The 17,650-nt window shown below is 33.0% G+C and overlaps 1 protein-coding gene across 2 annotated transcripts; it reads left to right on the top strand.

The window, feature by feature from the left end:
• The first annotated feature begins 1,141 nt into the window (after positions 1-1,141).
• Positions 1,142-16,621, top strand: LOC125055467 (pancreatic lipase-related protein 2-like). 2 transcript variants are annotated; one of them, XM_047657931.1, is made up of 8 exons: positions 1,142-1,266; positions 10,040-10,097; positions 11,170-11,308; positions 11,828-11,941; positions 14,220-14,371; positions 14,848-15,068; positions 15,723-15,879; positions 16,307-16,621. In XM_047657931.1, the coding sequence occupies exons 1-8, from the start codon at positions 1,218-1,220 to the stop codon at positions 16,413-16,415; spliced, it is 999 nt and encodes a 332-aa protein (XP_047513887.1). In that variant the 5' UTR covers positions 1,142-1,217; the 3' UTR covers positions 16,416-16,621. The 2 variants fall into 2 exon arrangements, with proteins under 2 accessions (XP_047513887.1, XP_047513886.1); XM_047657930.1 differs by lacking the exon at positions 1,142-1,266 and adding an exon at positions 8,525-8,622.
• The last annotated feature ends 1,029 nt before the right edge of the window (positions 16,622-17,650 follow it).

Here is a 17,650-nt window from a genome sequence, read left to right as displayed (position 1 = left end):
TATTGTGGAACCCCCTAGATGAGGCAGAGGGCGTCCACAGTGAGCCTCTATCGCGTTCAGTCTTTAGCCTCGTGTTTCACCGCGCTCCAACTCTTTCCCGCTCTCTTCGCCTCATCTGCAATGCCAGGTTTGCTTGGGACGGCCACACATCAGCTTTCCTTGCGGTTATTAATCAAGCAACTGCTTGGGGATATTGGAATCTCTTCGGAGTGTATGGCCTATCCATTTCCATTCGTCGCCTGATTTGCAGGCTAATCGGGATCTACAGCGCTTCCAAAGTTGCTCGTTTGAGATCTTCTCGGGCCAGTAGATACCCAGAATACGGCGAAGCCAGCGGTCGACGACGAGTTGAACAGACTGAACACAAATACCACGAAAATGGTATAGCCTAAGACACTGACAAATAACTCGGCTCTCTATTAATAAACGATTATTGAAAATTGGCTCAGTAAACTTTTTTCAATCAATAATTTTTGATAACTCTAAATAGCCCTTTACCTCCGACTCCTATTGGTACCGCACTTCAAGCGATTCCACGTGTTTGGCGTCTAAATTTGATGTCCGGAATTACACAATTTAAGAGAAATGTGTTCTGGTTTTAATTTATCAATAAAAACACTTATTCTTCTATTCTTATTTATTTCTATTGTAAACTATTTAGGCTATAGTTACTTTACTTTACTGTACCTTTTTAATGTATTAAAATAAAAATTTTGTATAAATTAATATCCATTAAACATTTTTAATGCTTGCATAATTATTAAACGCCGTATTAAAAACCTGTAATTTACCATTAATTATGCATGTTTAGAGTTGTCCAACAGAATACCAATACCAATTAATTATGTCAAATATCTAAAACATACCTGTGTACATCGTTGACCTATATTGCGATACAATTGGCCTCATTCAAGTATCGAGATGTCAGATTTCCATTTGCTTTCATGACAGGCAATGTGAGCTTGACGCTAAGAGCCTTGAGGGCGTCTCTAATTAGAGATTAATTGAATAAGGGAGCGAAAAGGCTTTGCTACTAACGTGTTAAAACAGAGGGAAGTAATTTTGACGCAACGCACCCGCGAACTAGTTATTACTAATTAATTAGTCATTCCGCAACAGTTTTTCACTTTTCATATACCGGTTCGTATTGGTATTTGGTAGGTATAAAGTCAGTCGAACGCCACGCGTTGTTGCGTGCACACGTTGTATATAACGCGATGTTCCGTGCCGTATCTGTTGGTTGGAAAAAGTACTGGTGGGGAACAGGTAAGAATTACTTAGATATTACTAAATGTAAAATATCTTTTATTTTAACCTGAACTCGAAAATATAACTCGACTTTTTATCTCGGTCATCGAGCATTTCTTTTAAATGGAAAGTAGTATAAATTCGCTGGAAATGTACCTGTATATTTAATGTAAAAGAATGCGGCTGTTACGGTCATTGGTTTTGGCAGCAAAAAGCATTGTTGTGCCGGCTTAGAATTTGTGTGTATATTTGTGTACGTTCCCACTCGGCTACTTCCGGAGCACGTGGGTTTGACAGGTAATGCAAAACCGTATTTGATAACGGTCAATGCCATAGATAAGATAACACTTTTAAGTATCACTGATTCGGCCTTCAAAGAATAAATAAATATAGTTTAAAAATACTAAAAAACACGCTTTAGTTTGATGTGCTTTAAAGCGTGTTTTTTTATTTTTTAGTTAATTTTTTTTTATTTTTTTCATTTTTTTTTTTGGATTATTACATTGTCATCGATCTTTGACAGGTGCGCAAAGTTTGAATTAAATCTGTCCGTTAAAAGTGGGTCAAATTCGAGTCCGAAGGAGTCGGTTACATACATACATACATACATACATACATACACACAGGTGAAGCTAATATAAAGAGTGTAAAAACATTGCAGTTCAAAGAGAACAATGTAGAGACCGCTTTACACATCCCAAAAGCTGCGTAAATTTTACCTTCTGAGCAAGCAATCGTTTAAAGAACATCCGACCAATAATAATTAATATACATAGTAAGCAAGAATATAGATCACGATTTATTTGAATTTATGAATAGAAATTAAATATATAAAATAAATGTCGGGCACAGTAGATCCACATCGATGAACACAAGCAATTATATTATATACGTGGCCTCGAGAGCTTAACCCCTTATCAGGATTTTTATTTACCTTATTTTTATTTTATTTAACTTTGGATTAGTTAAAGTTAAATTTTGTTAGTCTCATAAACAAAACAAATTACTTACGTTAATTCTCGGTGCAATTTATCTTATACCGGAAACAATTTATAATAACTGTACACATTGTTTAAATATTTAAATATGTTCACATATTTATCTGAATTTTTCAAATCTATTTACATAACACGACGTTTCAATTTCTTTTCAGCGACTTTCTGACAATTCGTTTTATAACTCTTTCGTACATACAATTATTAACCATAAAGTAAAAATAGAATGATTCTCGTTTATTTTTGTCCCATGTTATAAATACGATAGTGACGTCACAGTCCCGAGGAAATCCCGTCTGGATGACTTATGAATTCATCTAAAAATAAAAATACAGTACTGTATTTTTATTTTACAATATATAATAAAAATACAGTACTGTATTTTAATAATATTAAATTGTATGTTAAATTATTATTAATATTTTTATTAATAATAATTTAACGAAAATCATCATTTCGTTAAATAATGATTTTCGTTAAATCATTATTTAACGAAAATAAATAATTGTAAAATAATGATTTATTTTCAAATCTAAATGAATATACATATTATAAGTTATGTGAAAACGTCTGCACTTTTAGTTACGAATAAATCTGGCCTAGGCCTAGATATTACATTAGAATGATAAGACACTCCAGCTTAGCTTACCACTCTATAATCGCCAAGGTTTTTGTTTTACAAGATGTAAGGATATAAGCATCTAGGGAGCTCCAATCATTATGTAGCAGCCAACTAGCTTAATTAGCCGTTAAATTAACAGCCTAGCCTTTTAAGTAAACGGCGCCGTTTAGTAGTTGTTTTACTATAGTAAAGTATAGATGCATCTGCGAAAACCTTGCGAGGCACTTGTTATATAACTATACGTATATACTGTGCTAGTATCGTAACATCATTCTAATAGTTCCATAATTGATTCTTCATGGTTTTATTGATTCATTGTAATGTGTTATGACGCAATCGGTTTCAATTAACTCACTTGTCTACTGTATGTTGATTTAAAATCCCGCAGTGTTCCGGTTTATACGTATAGCAACCGTTTCCCGCCCGCTTTGCTGGGCGAAATAAAATAGGAAATAAATAAAATTTTATGTTTCATTATTATTATTCCTTTTTAACTTCCCGCTAAGAAAATTGAAAATTTTCGACAATCGAGTTTTTAAATAGTCTTGCATATGAGACGGTAAGTATTGGTAAGATTTTGGTATTAAGATTTAAGACACTGATGAATATTGCGAGTAATATCCAGAAAGTAACAATTGACAAAATAGTGGGTTAATGTGTATGTTGTAACAATGTTAACGTAAAAATAGTAATTTCTTCATGAAAAAATGGAGCGCTTCTTAGGCATATTTTTAACCACAAATATAGTATTTTTATTGTAAATAATAACAAGGTTAATCAAAAATATGTTTTGTTCACTCTCAAATAAATTGCAGTTTTCTTCGGTATGTAGCGCTTGTCCCAAAGTAGGTAATGCTATTATTACTAGGGTACTAAGTACATTACAGATATATCAAATGAAAGAATTTTTATCCTATTCGACGATTTAAACATCGTTGATATGTATGTAGTGTAAATAGTAAGCCAAAACCTAAAGAGGTTGTAGCGCCACTGATTTTTTTTTATTAGTAAAACGAGTATTGCTAACATTGTGCACTAAATAATTTTCGTAGAATAAAGACATCTACGTGCTTTCTTGTAATAAATTTGGCACTATTGACGACAAAAGGTTATTAAACGAAGGTCAAATTAAGTATAATTTTTGTTTATTATGTAATTTTTCAGAAGTTTATAAATATTTATTAAATCTATTAAGATTACGTATGCATAGTATAAATAAATGTATACTTTTGCATGTATATTGTATATATATATCAGATATAAATATTTTATACACTCTTCTGCTGTCTATGACCAAGGAAACTAGTAACTAACTAACTAGTAATAAAACAAGATTTTTAATTTTATTCGAAAAAAACGCGTACAAATATTTTTTTTGTATATTGTTACTTCGTTTTTAGAAGCTTTTCAAGAACACAGATTACTTTTGTCAGCATGTGTTACCAACTTATAACTTGCAATTAAAGTAAATATATGCTCTTATATAAACCTATTTTCTTGCACATAATTTAACTACAAATGCGCACTTGACTCGCTGACCTACATAAACACAGATATTTAAATCGTAGAGTTACCTGCTATATTTCGGTGCAGTGGTGGCTCAACATTTTAATCGCAGTTTAAAAAAAATATCTAAAGACAACTTTTTTTTTCTTTTTAAACTTTGGGTCCTGGTGCAGTCGCGCCGCTTAATAGAACATTCAGAATCTAAACGTCTGTGTGACCAAAGACAATTTACCTACAATAATTGGTTTGACAGATGTCAAATCTAATACGTTGATGAGTAGTCATCCTTATTCCTTAGTGCTTCTACGACTGAATTACCCTAAAACCGCCGCTTGGGTAAACGAAAATGTGTTAGGAGCTCACTGTCTTCGATTTTCCTATTTATTTGATTTGCTTTATTGAAAATAAATCTGTACAATACGCATTCTAGTTATATGAGTTGAAATTGAATCACATTAATTAATGTAAGGTACTTGTGTGACATTGAGCATACATTTATAATTACGTATACAGTGTGGGGCAAGACATCGAGCGATTTCGTGTATTATGGTGGCTGTACACACTCGGCGAGAGCTTCTCGCCGGGAGTCTCGACCGAGAGGACCGAGAGAAGAGCGCAGCCTGTACACACTCGTTACGTTAATTGTATTTAAAACACCGTTATTAATGGACGTGGCAACCGCTGCTCCTGTTTGTCTTTGTGCAATGAGTTATTATAATTTTCTTCACGTTAACCATTAAAAAACATACGAAGCCATGGCGAAGAAGAAGATGGTCACTATACACCGCAACAGAAATTGGTAATTAGGATCATAAAGTTTTAATATTATCCAAAATTTAATGATTGAACGAGTGTGTACAGGTCGCTCTCGTTTTACTCGCGAGACCCTTTGACTCGTGCGCAAAAAACCGACAGGCGACCGAGAGAGGCGAGACCAACTGCGAGGAAGCGAGACGAGACGAGAGCTCTACTGTACACTCTCGCACTCGGCCTGTCTCGGGGTGTCTCGACGAGTGTGTACAGCCACCATTAAAGTTATTGGTAAAAAATGTTGACCAATACTATTAGAAGAGGAATAACAAATATAATAACGGCACACTTATAGTTATTTGAAGTCCTGTATCCCTCAGAGAGAGTCATGGTGTAAATATATTTACTTCGGGAATATATAGAATAATATGAAGAAGAAGACGATAGAAGTAGGTGGTAATATTTTCTAATAGATCGTGCAAATACTTTCTTTACGTTTCGCTTATCATGATATAACATTTATTAAACTTTAAGTATTAAATTATGAATAAAGTTGTTAGATGTATTAATACGATATAAAATAAACCCAACCTTGAAGTGAGTTCTTGGAAAAACAACGGTGGAATAATTCTTGGAATTTTTATGCAAACAGTTTTGAGCCAAAACAAAGCCATGATCAGAGAGCTGTGTTGCTTTAAGTGTGCGACTCTTTCCTCGATATCTTACCCGCTCTACGCCCTTGACTTGCGAACTGATAGTAAATGTAAATTTTCAATTAATTTAACTTCTTTCTGACATTTCATAAGTGTACTTGTTTACCTACATGAATAATGATATTTTGAGTTTGAGTTTGATGTTCGTGAAATTTGTTGTGCATCAATGGATGTTGACATAACCATCGTAAGGAAGCTGGCATGTATTAGACCCAAACGATTTACGATTTGGAGCAGGATTTCTTTATACTAGTAAGACAGTCTGCACCTCTCTTGGTGGAGAAATTTATGTATATAATAGATGACCCCATGAACTTTGTTTCACCAACATATATTTGTGTTAAAATTTTTAAAACAGACCAAAGAGATCGGACCTACAGCATACTACTTACCAATACTATGAAATATATTTCTCATCTACAAATAAATGACAACCAAGTGCTAAACGTCAAATTGACCAACTAAGAACAGTTTTTATTGGAAAAATTGATTGTCGAAGTATTTTTCTTTAATTGTTATTTACGTTATCCCCGTTTAAACTTTCCCTGATCTTCTACAAACATTTTAAGAATCCGAATCGGTCCAGCCGTTCTCTAGTTTTAGTAAGACTGACGAACAACATTTTATTTTTCCGCAAATGATTTTAAAAAAAGTATTGTAATAAGTGGTAGTATAATTGAGAATAGTTTTATACAGTTAGCAGAAAGTTTCTTATTGTAAATTACGTTTTCAAATCACACTATAACCTTCACAAATTGGTCGCCTTCCGGTGAAGGGTTGAGACAGCTATGGCTAAAGCTATAAGCTAAGGTCACGCCTACCTAAAAAAATGCCCATTCCATTCTTAAATAGATAGTTTATGGATCCCTTCTTGTTCATAAAATAAAATTATCAATGATTCATGCTATTGAAAATATTCAAAATGCATAGAGTAACCGATGCTTTGATCTAAATTAATCTCAATTTTTTTATCAGTTTGGAATGCATTTTAACATCACGAGTGCATTTTGTTATCTATTACAGATTACTGTCACATAACGCTGCCCTATAGATAAGAAAATATAGATAAGATAAATTAAGTACGGTAATAGAGTCAGAGCAAGATTTATAAGTTCAAAGTAATCATAGACAAAAGGAATTAAAGATTATCATTTTTAGTGTCATGTGTCATTTTTGTTATCATGTTTAGTTGGCTTATTTTCCTATTACTTCTATTAATTTCCTACTAATTATCACGAAAAAGACAGTTGAGACCCAGACCTAAAAGGTGGTAGCGCCACTGGTACACAATAATAAATCAAAATTATAGATTATTAGATATCCTTGGTAACAGTCGTAAGAAAAAAATTAGAACACAGGAACTGAGTGTCTTCCCCTTAATAGAGACTATAAGTAGGACATCGTAATGTTCTATGATGTCTCAGTGAAGAGAGAATGTATTAAAAAAATATATCCTTGGTACATAAACATTTATTTATTCATTAAACTTCGTAAAAAATAAGACATACAAATTTTAGAACGGGTGGTGAATTTAAAAAAATAATAATGTAGTAATTTACTTTTATGCGTAAAATTTTTGCTTCATTATTTTGCACATTTATTTCTTAATTTCCTACTTCATAGCTATAGCCGTTTCTGAAGGCCAATTTCAAAGACTTAAAAATAAATAACAATGAGTTAACAAAATAATCTTAGTTATTTGTATACTTACTTGTCATCGCCAGGAACGTTGTGGTATATATATTATCCAATTTATTTTAAAAATAACATTACGCACCTAATTATAATATACTTCATATGTAAATCCGGCTAAAAAACGCTTCCGCAAATGACGGCTCATTAAAAGTAAAATCTGGCCATAAAAAGGTTATGCAAGGCTGATAATTCAAAGTCACCATATCGCAACAACTATCACCACTCTAGAAAATGCGTCTTTACTCTATGACTGTGGGTCATAATTAATTAATGATAAAAAACAATATTTTTTACTAATACAATATTCAAATTGGTACAGGATAGATAAAATCCATTTTAGGAGGCGCGAAATTTCTATAGTCTATTCTAAAGTATTGTAGTTTATACTCTGTGGTATAATCCAATTTTGGCGCCACTAATACTTTGAACTAAGAATGTATTCATTATATTTAGGTGAGTTTTAAATTTAGAATACAATCTATGTCACCAAGAGAACGGTTGTGAGTGTATCGTCATAGCAATATACATAATACTATTTTATATACAAGGTGTTATGAAAATTGGATGGAATTTTCTCATACGTACAATCAGAGCTTTTAAGCGTTTATGTAATGCTATTTTATTATATAGAAAATAAATTCGGTTGTTATTGATATAAAAAGAGAACAAAAAATTATCACTGGCTTGCGTAATGAACAAAACCGAGTTGTAAAATTCAAATGGAGTTTACTCCGTTAAAACTACTTCTTTTGACTATTTCTATTAGAGATTAGTACTAGAGAGACATTTGAAAGATATGATTGAATATAGGGAAAATTAATAAGACGAAGTCTAAAGTTATCGTAACAACGTATTAACATACACGGTACGTAATGCTTTAAACGACATAATGACTGACACGCAAGGTTAATATACTTATAATACAGTAAAATTACCAAATCATAGGACAAAAAGTCTATTGTGAAAAACCAGTCTATTGTGTAATAAGTATAGACGAAGATTTAAATTAAAATGTTTTGTATATATATTTTATTTATGTTTTATCTATGTGGTCATGGTGAAATATCCGGTTTTGGCGATAGAGATATTACAGGTGAGGTGCAATATACATGGGTATTATATTATGGTAATATATTTAATATAAACAGCATTTTTTACACAATTTTTTTAAATGATTGAATAAACATTATCGTGGTTCTTGGTCGCTCAGCTGGTGACCTTGTATACCTTACACATAGATGGGCAGAGGTAATTGAGTCCAAGGGGGAGGCGCTAGCGGTTAGTTTAGATATAGCGAAAGCCTTTGACCGGATGTGGCATAAAGCGCTTTTAGAAGCTTCCAGCCTATATGCTTCCCCCGAAATTATGCGACTGGATCTCCAGCTTTCTGGCAGACTGGAGCATCAAGGTCGACATCCACGGAGCATGTTCCGACCTTAAACCCGTGAACGCCCACAAGGCTGTGTCCTATCTCCGACACTGTTTCTTCTGCATATCAATGATATGTTTCAACTTAGCAACATTCATTGCTATGCGGACGATAGTACTGGCGATACTCTATACACTGGGCGTCCAGGTGTTTCTTGAGTAGCTGTCGATCAGTATCAGGCCAGACACAAGTCCGGAGTCAAAACTCTGCTACGTGGAGTCTGGGACTGGGGTCGACTAAAACTAGACTAATTTAAACCAAAGAAGACGCAAGTTTGCGGGTTTTCCGCTTAAAAACTCCCTTTGTCGCTACTCTTCTCTTTGAAGTCAATCTTCTTAAAGCCACAGCCAGCATCGGAGTACTGAGCGTTGACATAACGAATGACGTTCAGTTTCGCGCTCATTTGCAAGGGAAGGCTAAATTAGCCTTAAGCTTCGTGTGCTCAGTGAGGCGAGACGGTACGTCACTCCTAGACATGTAGGGTCTCTCTGCATCTTATACCGCATTTACCACGGAGAGTGTTTAGAGGAGTTGTTCGGATTAATACCTACAGCTGAGTTTCATCATCGGACGTCGAGGCAGAATACGAAATTCCACCCGTAGAACCTCGACGTCCGTCATTCCATAACTGAGCGTTTTTATGGCAGTTTTTGCCGCGCACCACCAGAATGTGGAACCAGCTGCCAATCGATGTATTTCCAAACCAATTCGTATGTCAATACAACTTCGACTTAGGGTTCTTTAAGAAAAGAACGTACCAATTCTTAAAAGGCCGGCAACTCACTTGCGGCTCGCAATGTAAGTGGGATACTTAACAGATGATTCTCCTGCTCCTCGTGCCAACTAAGAGTACTGTGTTATTCCAATTCTTTTGACTTTGATATTTATTAATTTGATAATTATTTCGTATAATATTAATTACTGTTTACGATAGTATACATATATTATGAATATAAAAGTTTCCTAAAAGAGACCGTTTATTGCCTATAAACCGCTTGTAGCACAATATTTTTTAATCTGAAATAAAAGAATAATTAAAATAGAAAAAAAATTGTTCACTAATATCTTGTTTTTTTTTCAGGAGTACTCCCTGATAGAACTAATCGAATAGAAGACATTTATCTTCGAGTCTTTAATGGGTGAGTACTTTAATATTATACAATAGTTAATTTGCCATGTAAATTCAACGTTTTATTCAAAATTGCTCTTTGTTCACTACGCAATTTGGATTACGTGAACCACAATTCACGACAATATCATTTTTTTCTCTATTAAAATTTTGATGTTTGAAATTATTGCTTATAACTTATATAATTTTGGCGCGAAATTGTCACAGATCATAATTTATTTCCTTACTCTATATCCATAGACACATAAGTATATTACAATAGTATCAAAACGTTATCATACTCTATATTTTATGATATGATATATGGTAATCTCTATAAGATAAGCTTAACAATTTGAAAACTTCCGGTTTTATTTTATTCAATCAGATAGTGTTTTGAAAAATTATTCGTTGTTACTTATAACTGCATAAGTTTAAAACCTTAATACTAATATTCGATATAACTTTAACGTTGTTAATTTATAAGTCCTGTGATGTAATATGCAGCTGACAGTAACGTTATTGCTTCGATATATACTATATACATTATACATATATAATAGCGATTGTTTTAGTTAAAACAATAATATAGTTACAATTTATAGAACCTCGTGGTTCGAAACTCTGTTGATCCCTTTGACAGTGAAAAATCTAATCATTTAACGATTTAATCTCAAATGCTTAACCATATCATAAAACTTTAGACTTTATATTAGGGCCTTACATATGAAATTGGCGTATTTCGTACTGGCCACTTCGGATCACGATGTTCTCCTCTTCGGTAAGGAATTCCAAATTCAAATTTGTACAGCTATTTACTCATGTATTTGTGCTTCGATGACCGTCATTCATTTGTTTTTTTCTTCTGTTTTTTACCCTAATATAAGCCTGGGTACATTAAGTTACTTTTATTTAGTAGTTAAATTTTCAAGAATTGTAAAATGAATGGCCACGAGATTAAAACATTCTACGATCCCTTTATACAAAAGCAAAATCTTAATAAACGTATATCTAAAATTATTATACCAAAATACTGTTACTATCAAGTCCCCAGACGACTCAACGAAACGTCACAAACAAACCACATCTTACTATATTTCCAGCACAACATGCGAGGAATATGTCGACATGCCATTGGAACAAGCGCATCGTGTGTTGGACGTCAAAGGCTTTGATAAAGACAAACGGACGGTCTTATACGTACACGGATTCATCGAAACCGCACAACAAGAGAGCGTACAGGTTATATATTCACTATTACTCTCTTGGCTATGAATATTCTCGCATTTTTCTTACTTATTCGCCATTATAGCCTGCCAGAGTTCTTTCGTATCGTTCTTTCTAGTAGGTGTGAATTGTAATTTTGTTGACAAGCGACTTACACCGTAAATGACTAGTTTTTAAACCATCTTAATTTGTGTCGGACTTCTTTTGAATATAATGAAATGGAAAATTTAATAATTAGCATGTGCAATTGTTGCGAATTGACTCGAACAACTCACCGAAGTAGGATGGTCGGGTCGGAGTAGGGAATAGATTATAAAAGCAAATTGTGTAACACATGCGCACGGGCAATTCCTTTGTTCAAGTTTGAAGTTATACAGTTTACGTAAAATCAAGTCATCATTAGTGTTTTTAATTTCCTACCCTAAGAACTAGATCAAATAGCCCTTACACCATGTTATCGTAAAACCTTTAGCCATATTAAAGTCTTGACTCAATTTTAATTTATGTTGAATAATCTTTTGATTTTCCTTGCAGGTCATGGTTAGCGCCCACTTAGATGCAAGGCCGGACACAAACTTTATACTCGTAGACTGGTCCAACATGTCACATGGATCTTATTTGGTCAATGCAGCGAGAAACACTAAAAAGGTAATGCGAGAAACACTAAGGAGTAATTAACATAGTTGATTGATTTTAATTCGACCTATCTTGTGAGCTGTGGATTCAGCGTGCAAATCTCATTCCTGAGGTCGTAAATTCGATCCCCGGCCGTTCACCAATGGACTTTCTATGTGCGCAATTGACACTCTCTTGTACGATAAAGAGAAGTCAGTCACGTCATGTACAGAAAGCTGTTTACTAGATACTACTTACCTTTTAAATAAACAACTTATCACGGTGCATAAATCTGAGGCCCAGAAAATAAAAGGCTGTAGCGCCCCTGTTTTATTATACTCGTTGTGTGCCGTGTTTTGAAATAAAACATTTTTAATTATTACTCTTAGACAAAAATCACATTATAATTTATTATTACAAACTTTAAAAAAACATTCCCAATTATTTTTAATACCTGAAAAAAAAGAAATTCGTAAAACCTTATACTACAAATGCTGCAAATTGTATTTTAAGGTTTCAACATATTTTATCTAAAGGGGTTTCTGCAGTCCGCGTCAGAGCTCCCCTTTTCCATGAGTGCTAAATAAAATAAAAACGAAGTTTTAACCAAGCGTTTTCGAAAACATCTGTACCTACCTTGAATTTATTATTATATTTTACTACAGAAAACAAAAAACTTGTTTTTAGATTACATGAGAAAATGTATTTTCTTAAACCAGAAGTGATTTAAAAGTTAAGTACGTGTAAGTATACCTAGTATAAAAACAAGTTATAACAAGTAATAAAAAAATATGTAATAGCTATATCTTGCTCGTTATTATGTTTTTGTTGCTTTATTTAGTTCAACCGTCTGAATATAATAAACAAACATAATTTTGTTTACTATAAAAACCTGCGGCTGTAATGATCGAGCGAAACCCTTGGGTTTGAATATCAGCGAAATTGTTTTGGTTTTCAAGGCACATAATAATGACAATATTCCGATGTTACGGGATTTTGCCGACGTGTTTGGCTTCTCGGGTCAGGAGACTTCTGACCGTAAGAAATCCGAGATTAGGACTTACACACAAATACGTAAAATGAAGTAGATAGTACAACAACGATAAAAGTATAATTGCATTAGATAGTGACAACAAATGTATCGAAAACTTGCTTGCGAAAAAAATAGTATCTAAAATGTTTTACTTTTTTTTTTTTTTTTTTTTATCATATCAAGACCATTTACCTATACGACTATAACAAAGCTTTCGAAAAGTTTGTGCTAAGTATAGACACTATTATAGCCATCTAAATTGCCTGTGTAAGGGCATCTGTCACTAATGTTTTAGATGAGTTAATTCCTAATTAAAAAGTAATCCAGTCATGCTACAACCTACTATTATATAAGTCTTCAGATAGCATCCATTTTCTTAATAGTTGTTGTGCCTGATTGATGTCGATTTTTGGATTTAAGACATGCTATGCTGACGATGTTTGCCTTCACCATAGGAACATGTGTTAATTGCCAACATAGAAACAGAAAGTATATCTCTTTTTGAAGTCAAACTTCTTTATCGGCGTTGGAATGAAAGTTCTTTATCGACGTATGGGAGAAATTTTGGAGCAAATCGTCACGTTTTTCGGTTACGCGCCATGTTGCTTTTTGATGTGAAACTTCTTTATCGGCGTTAAAATGAATTTTTTATCGACGTATGGGAGAAATTTTGCAGCAAATCGTCACGTTTTTCGGTTACGCGCCATCTTTTTCTTGTCCCTACCACGGTGGGTCCGAAGAGATTCGAAGCCATTAATAACAAAAATATATATAACAATGATAGTAATAATTATATTACAATTAATGAAATTCTGTAATAATCTTAGTAGTAATAAGGTAAAATGAAATAATTGTATTTGTATTCATGTCTGTGATAATAAAAGCCTTTTGTTAAACTTTATTTAACCAATTTCGTTAAGTTGCATATAGTAGATCATTTTTCGAAAAACAAGGTCATAAAGAAGTTTCACTTCTTACGTGTGTACACCTAGTACACGCACACATTTTTTTATGCAATGGGCAATGGGGCACGAGGCTCCCCTGATGTAAAGTGATACCGCCCACGGACACACACCGCCGAAGGCTCACAAGTGCGTTGCTGGCCTGTTCATTTGGTACGCTCTTTTCTTGGAAGATCGAAAGTTGAATTGGTTCGGAAATACACCAGTGGGAAGCTATTTCCACATAGCGGTTTTGCGAGGGAAAAACCAGCTTAAAATAGAGCTCTGGATTCACACAACGTATTGGCTCATGTTTCATCTATTGTATTGTCTTCAGGTAGGAGCAGCAGTGGCTGAACAGGTCCACAAATTAATAGAAGACGGTGTACCGGTGGAGAAGCTGCATTTGATCGGTCACTCTCTGGGCAGTCATGTCGCGGGCTATATTGCACGAGAGCTGAAAAATAGATACGGAAACACTGTTAAAAGGTATTGGTTATGTAAATTTAAAAATTAATATTTCCAAAATACGATACGATATCCGTTTATCATAATATTTATATTGCTAATAAATTACATGTAAATATCTTCGCCATTTTGAAATTTATCAATGTAGTAAAAGCCAAAAGATGTTAGATATCGAAATACATATCTAAATTATGAATTTTTTACGTAGGTAATTTAGTACCACAAAACATACGAATGGCGCCAAAACACAAGAGTATATGTGCATGTGTGTGCTCAGTGCTGTGCATGCCCTACAGCGCAGGACGCTACCACAGATTACACAAAATTGTATTTCGCGTTTCATTATTAAATATTGCAATTTGTTACCTAAACTTACCATGAATCGTTTATCGTAATGTACTATAAAATAGATCAAAATATGTGTATATATGAAAAAAAAATGCGTAAGATCGAAAAAAACTTTTATAATACTAAAGATATTTATAATACAATTTTAGGGTAACTGCATTAGATCCAGCATTCCCTGGATTTTACCCCGACGGGATTTTAATGGAACATATAGCGGAAAAAGATGCCGAGTTCGTAGATGTAATACACACAGATGCGGGAATGTATGGAGCTCCAGTGAGGACAGGATCTGTGGACTTCTGGCCTAATGGTGGGAAGAGTATACAACCTGGCTGCCCGAGATTTGCACCTGTACCTCTCTCAGAAGATAGTAAGTATACATATTCATTGTTTAGCTACGAACATGATGACAGCATTGTACTTAATTACCAATTATATTCCTTGATTCTATAAATAATGGAAGACAATTTACTCCTAGGAATATCATTTACATTAATAATATAGAAAACAATAATTGTAACTTATAATGTTACAGAGTAGAATAATATATGAAGCATAGACAAGTTGAATTAGGAGTAAGAGTGACATTTACATGGCGCGAAGTTAAAATTGTTATTTAACAATTGACACAAAGATAAGATTAATAAACATGACTGATACTCTCACTATTTGTACCATAAGCAACACTTCTACTACAGAGTTTATTGCCAGTTTATCTCGTGCGTTCTACGCCTTATGAGCAATGGCAGTAAATGAGAATTAAGAAAATTTGTGTTTTTACTCACATTCATTAGATACCTACATAAATAAATGTATCATATTTTGATTTTGATTTGAGGCCCGTATTCCAAAAAGTATCTCAATTTTTTTTCAATTATAATTTCCCTGTCAGCTAGGCTAAAGGCCATTAAACCCTATCAACATGTTCTTTAAAAAAAGCACCTCAAGGCACAATTTTGAAATATGTCAATCTTCATATCCGATATTATGTGAGCCAATATTACCAAGGGTCATGTATTTCCAGACCTGTGCAGTCATTGGCGATCATGGAGGTTTTACGCTGAGTCCGTTCGAAATCCCGAAGCCTTTCCTGCGTCACCAGCGGAGTCCTATCACAAGTTTAGAGAAAACGCGTCTCCTGAAGTAGGAATGATATATATGGGAGCTAACTGTGATACAAGGTAACTAATTCTGTACTGGACTGTATAATTAGAAAGACTCGTACTGTGACTGTACTGTGACTGTGTTGGATGGTCGGACTTGAATACTGAATTAAGTACTAGCGACCCCACCCGGCGACATACGGGCAAATGTGGGGCACCTTGAAAAATTATATATAATTCTAGATATTGGTGAAAAACGCATTGAATTCCGTGCATTAGTTTTTGAGTTCTTTCATATTTTTTCTCAAAAAAAATAAGTATTGTAATTACCATAATTATATGTATTAGATTAGTTATATAGACAAACCTTCAAATTATGATAATCCATTATCTATGATCTTTTAAGTCCTCACAATCTTCCATCAAATAATAATACGTTAATTATCTGTTGACTTCATATGAAAGAAATTATTTTCGCAATATTCAATTTTTATTTTTATTTCAGTGCCCGAGGATCTTTTTATTTAACAACAAATTCAAAATCACCTTTTGGCAAGGGCTTGGACGGTATTTATTATAAGAAAAATAAGAAGAACAGCGATAAAAAGAAATGAATCATACTGCTTCAATATTTTCTTCTGTGATGGTTCGATTATTAATCTCATAAGTAATTTGAATCCAGTATTGTAATAAACAAAGTTTTTCTCTAGACTGTAAAATCAGCCAGAGTAAAAATACCAAAGACAATAAAAAAAATTGTTCTCGATAAAACCAAAGACAATTAAAGCAATTGTCTTTGGAAAAGAAAGAGATGTTGTTTGATTGCCTTGACTTCATTGTTATCATTTATATTATGTAGATCAGTACGTAAAGGTAGCAATTAGCATAAGACAATTTTTTTAAATATATAAATTGTCAACACACCCATAAAAACTAGAAGAAAACTCTATTTTATACATGACAGATCTAAATTTAATATTTCTTTAATAAGTTAGTTTTTTTTATATTTTATAACTGTTCATTATCGTTATGTTATTTATAGTAAAAATATTGTAAAATATACTTCTAATCTACTAAATCTACGTTAATTCTACTTCTTGCCAATACATCACAATTAGATCACAAAAAAAATTACTATGATCATTTGGAGTTGCTCAAATTAAATGCAGTTTGACGATACATATTTTCGTCAAATTGCATTATAAAAATGTGAAGTTGTGAAGTAATTAAATATATTTTGTAATTACTTAATATCCGATATCTTTATAAAAAGGTATGGTTAAGAGCTACAAATTTACAGTGACATCTATCGCAGCATTATTGTAACTTTCATATTGTATAAATTTTTATTAAAAATAATATTTTGTTAAAGACACATCTAGACTCGGCTATAATGTATTTAAAAATCATTCAGAAACTAACACAGTTCATTTGAAATTTTTTACGCACCAAAAAATATATTTTAGCGACATCTATCGCATAGTGATGATACTTCTACAAGCTGTAACTTTTAGTATTTAAGCATTCTATATTGCTCGCACGTAAACTTACGTAGGAGTTTCATAGATGTCTTGTTTTTTGTTTGTTTGTCATATTAATTATTTAAAGTTGAAAATAGACGACTGTTGTAAATAGAATACATCACAATATTGTATAAATATTATTATAGTAGAATAATTTAATGCGCACAATACAACGATAAAATTCAATTCAATTTAATGGACATCACAATATGGACCTTGTCTCCACAATTTTATAAGTATATAAGATAATTTTGTTTTGTAAATTTAATTCAGTAAGTATTTAACTCGTACTTAATTTACTTTACGGAGGTAAGCAAACTTTCATT

Source organism: Pieris napi, chromosome 13, assembly GCF_905475465.1.
Source record: "Pieris napi chromosome 13, ilPieNapi1.2, whole genome shotgun sequence".
Taxonomy (NCBI): Eukaryota; Metazoa; Arthropoda; class Insecta; order Lepidoptera; family Pieridae; genus Pieris; species Pieris napi.
Note: the sequence above shows the minus strand (reverse complement) of the source record. Positions and strands in the feature narration are given on the sequence as shown.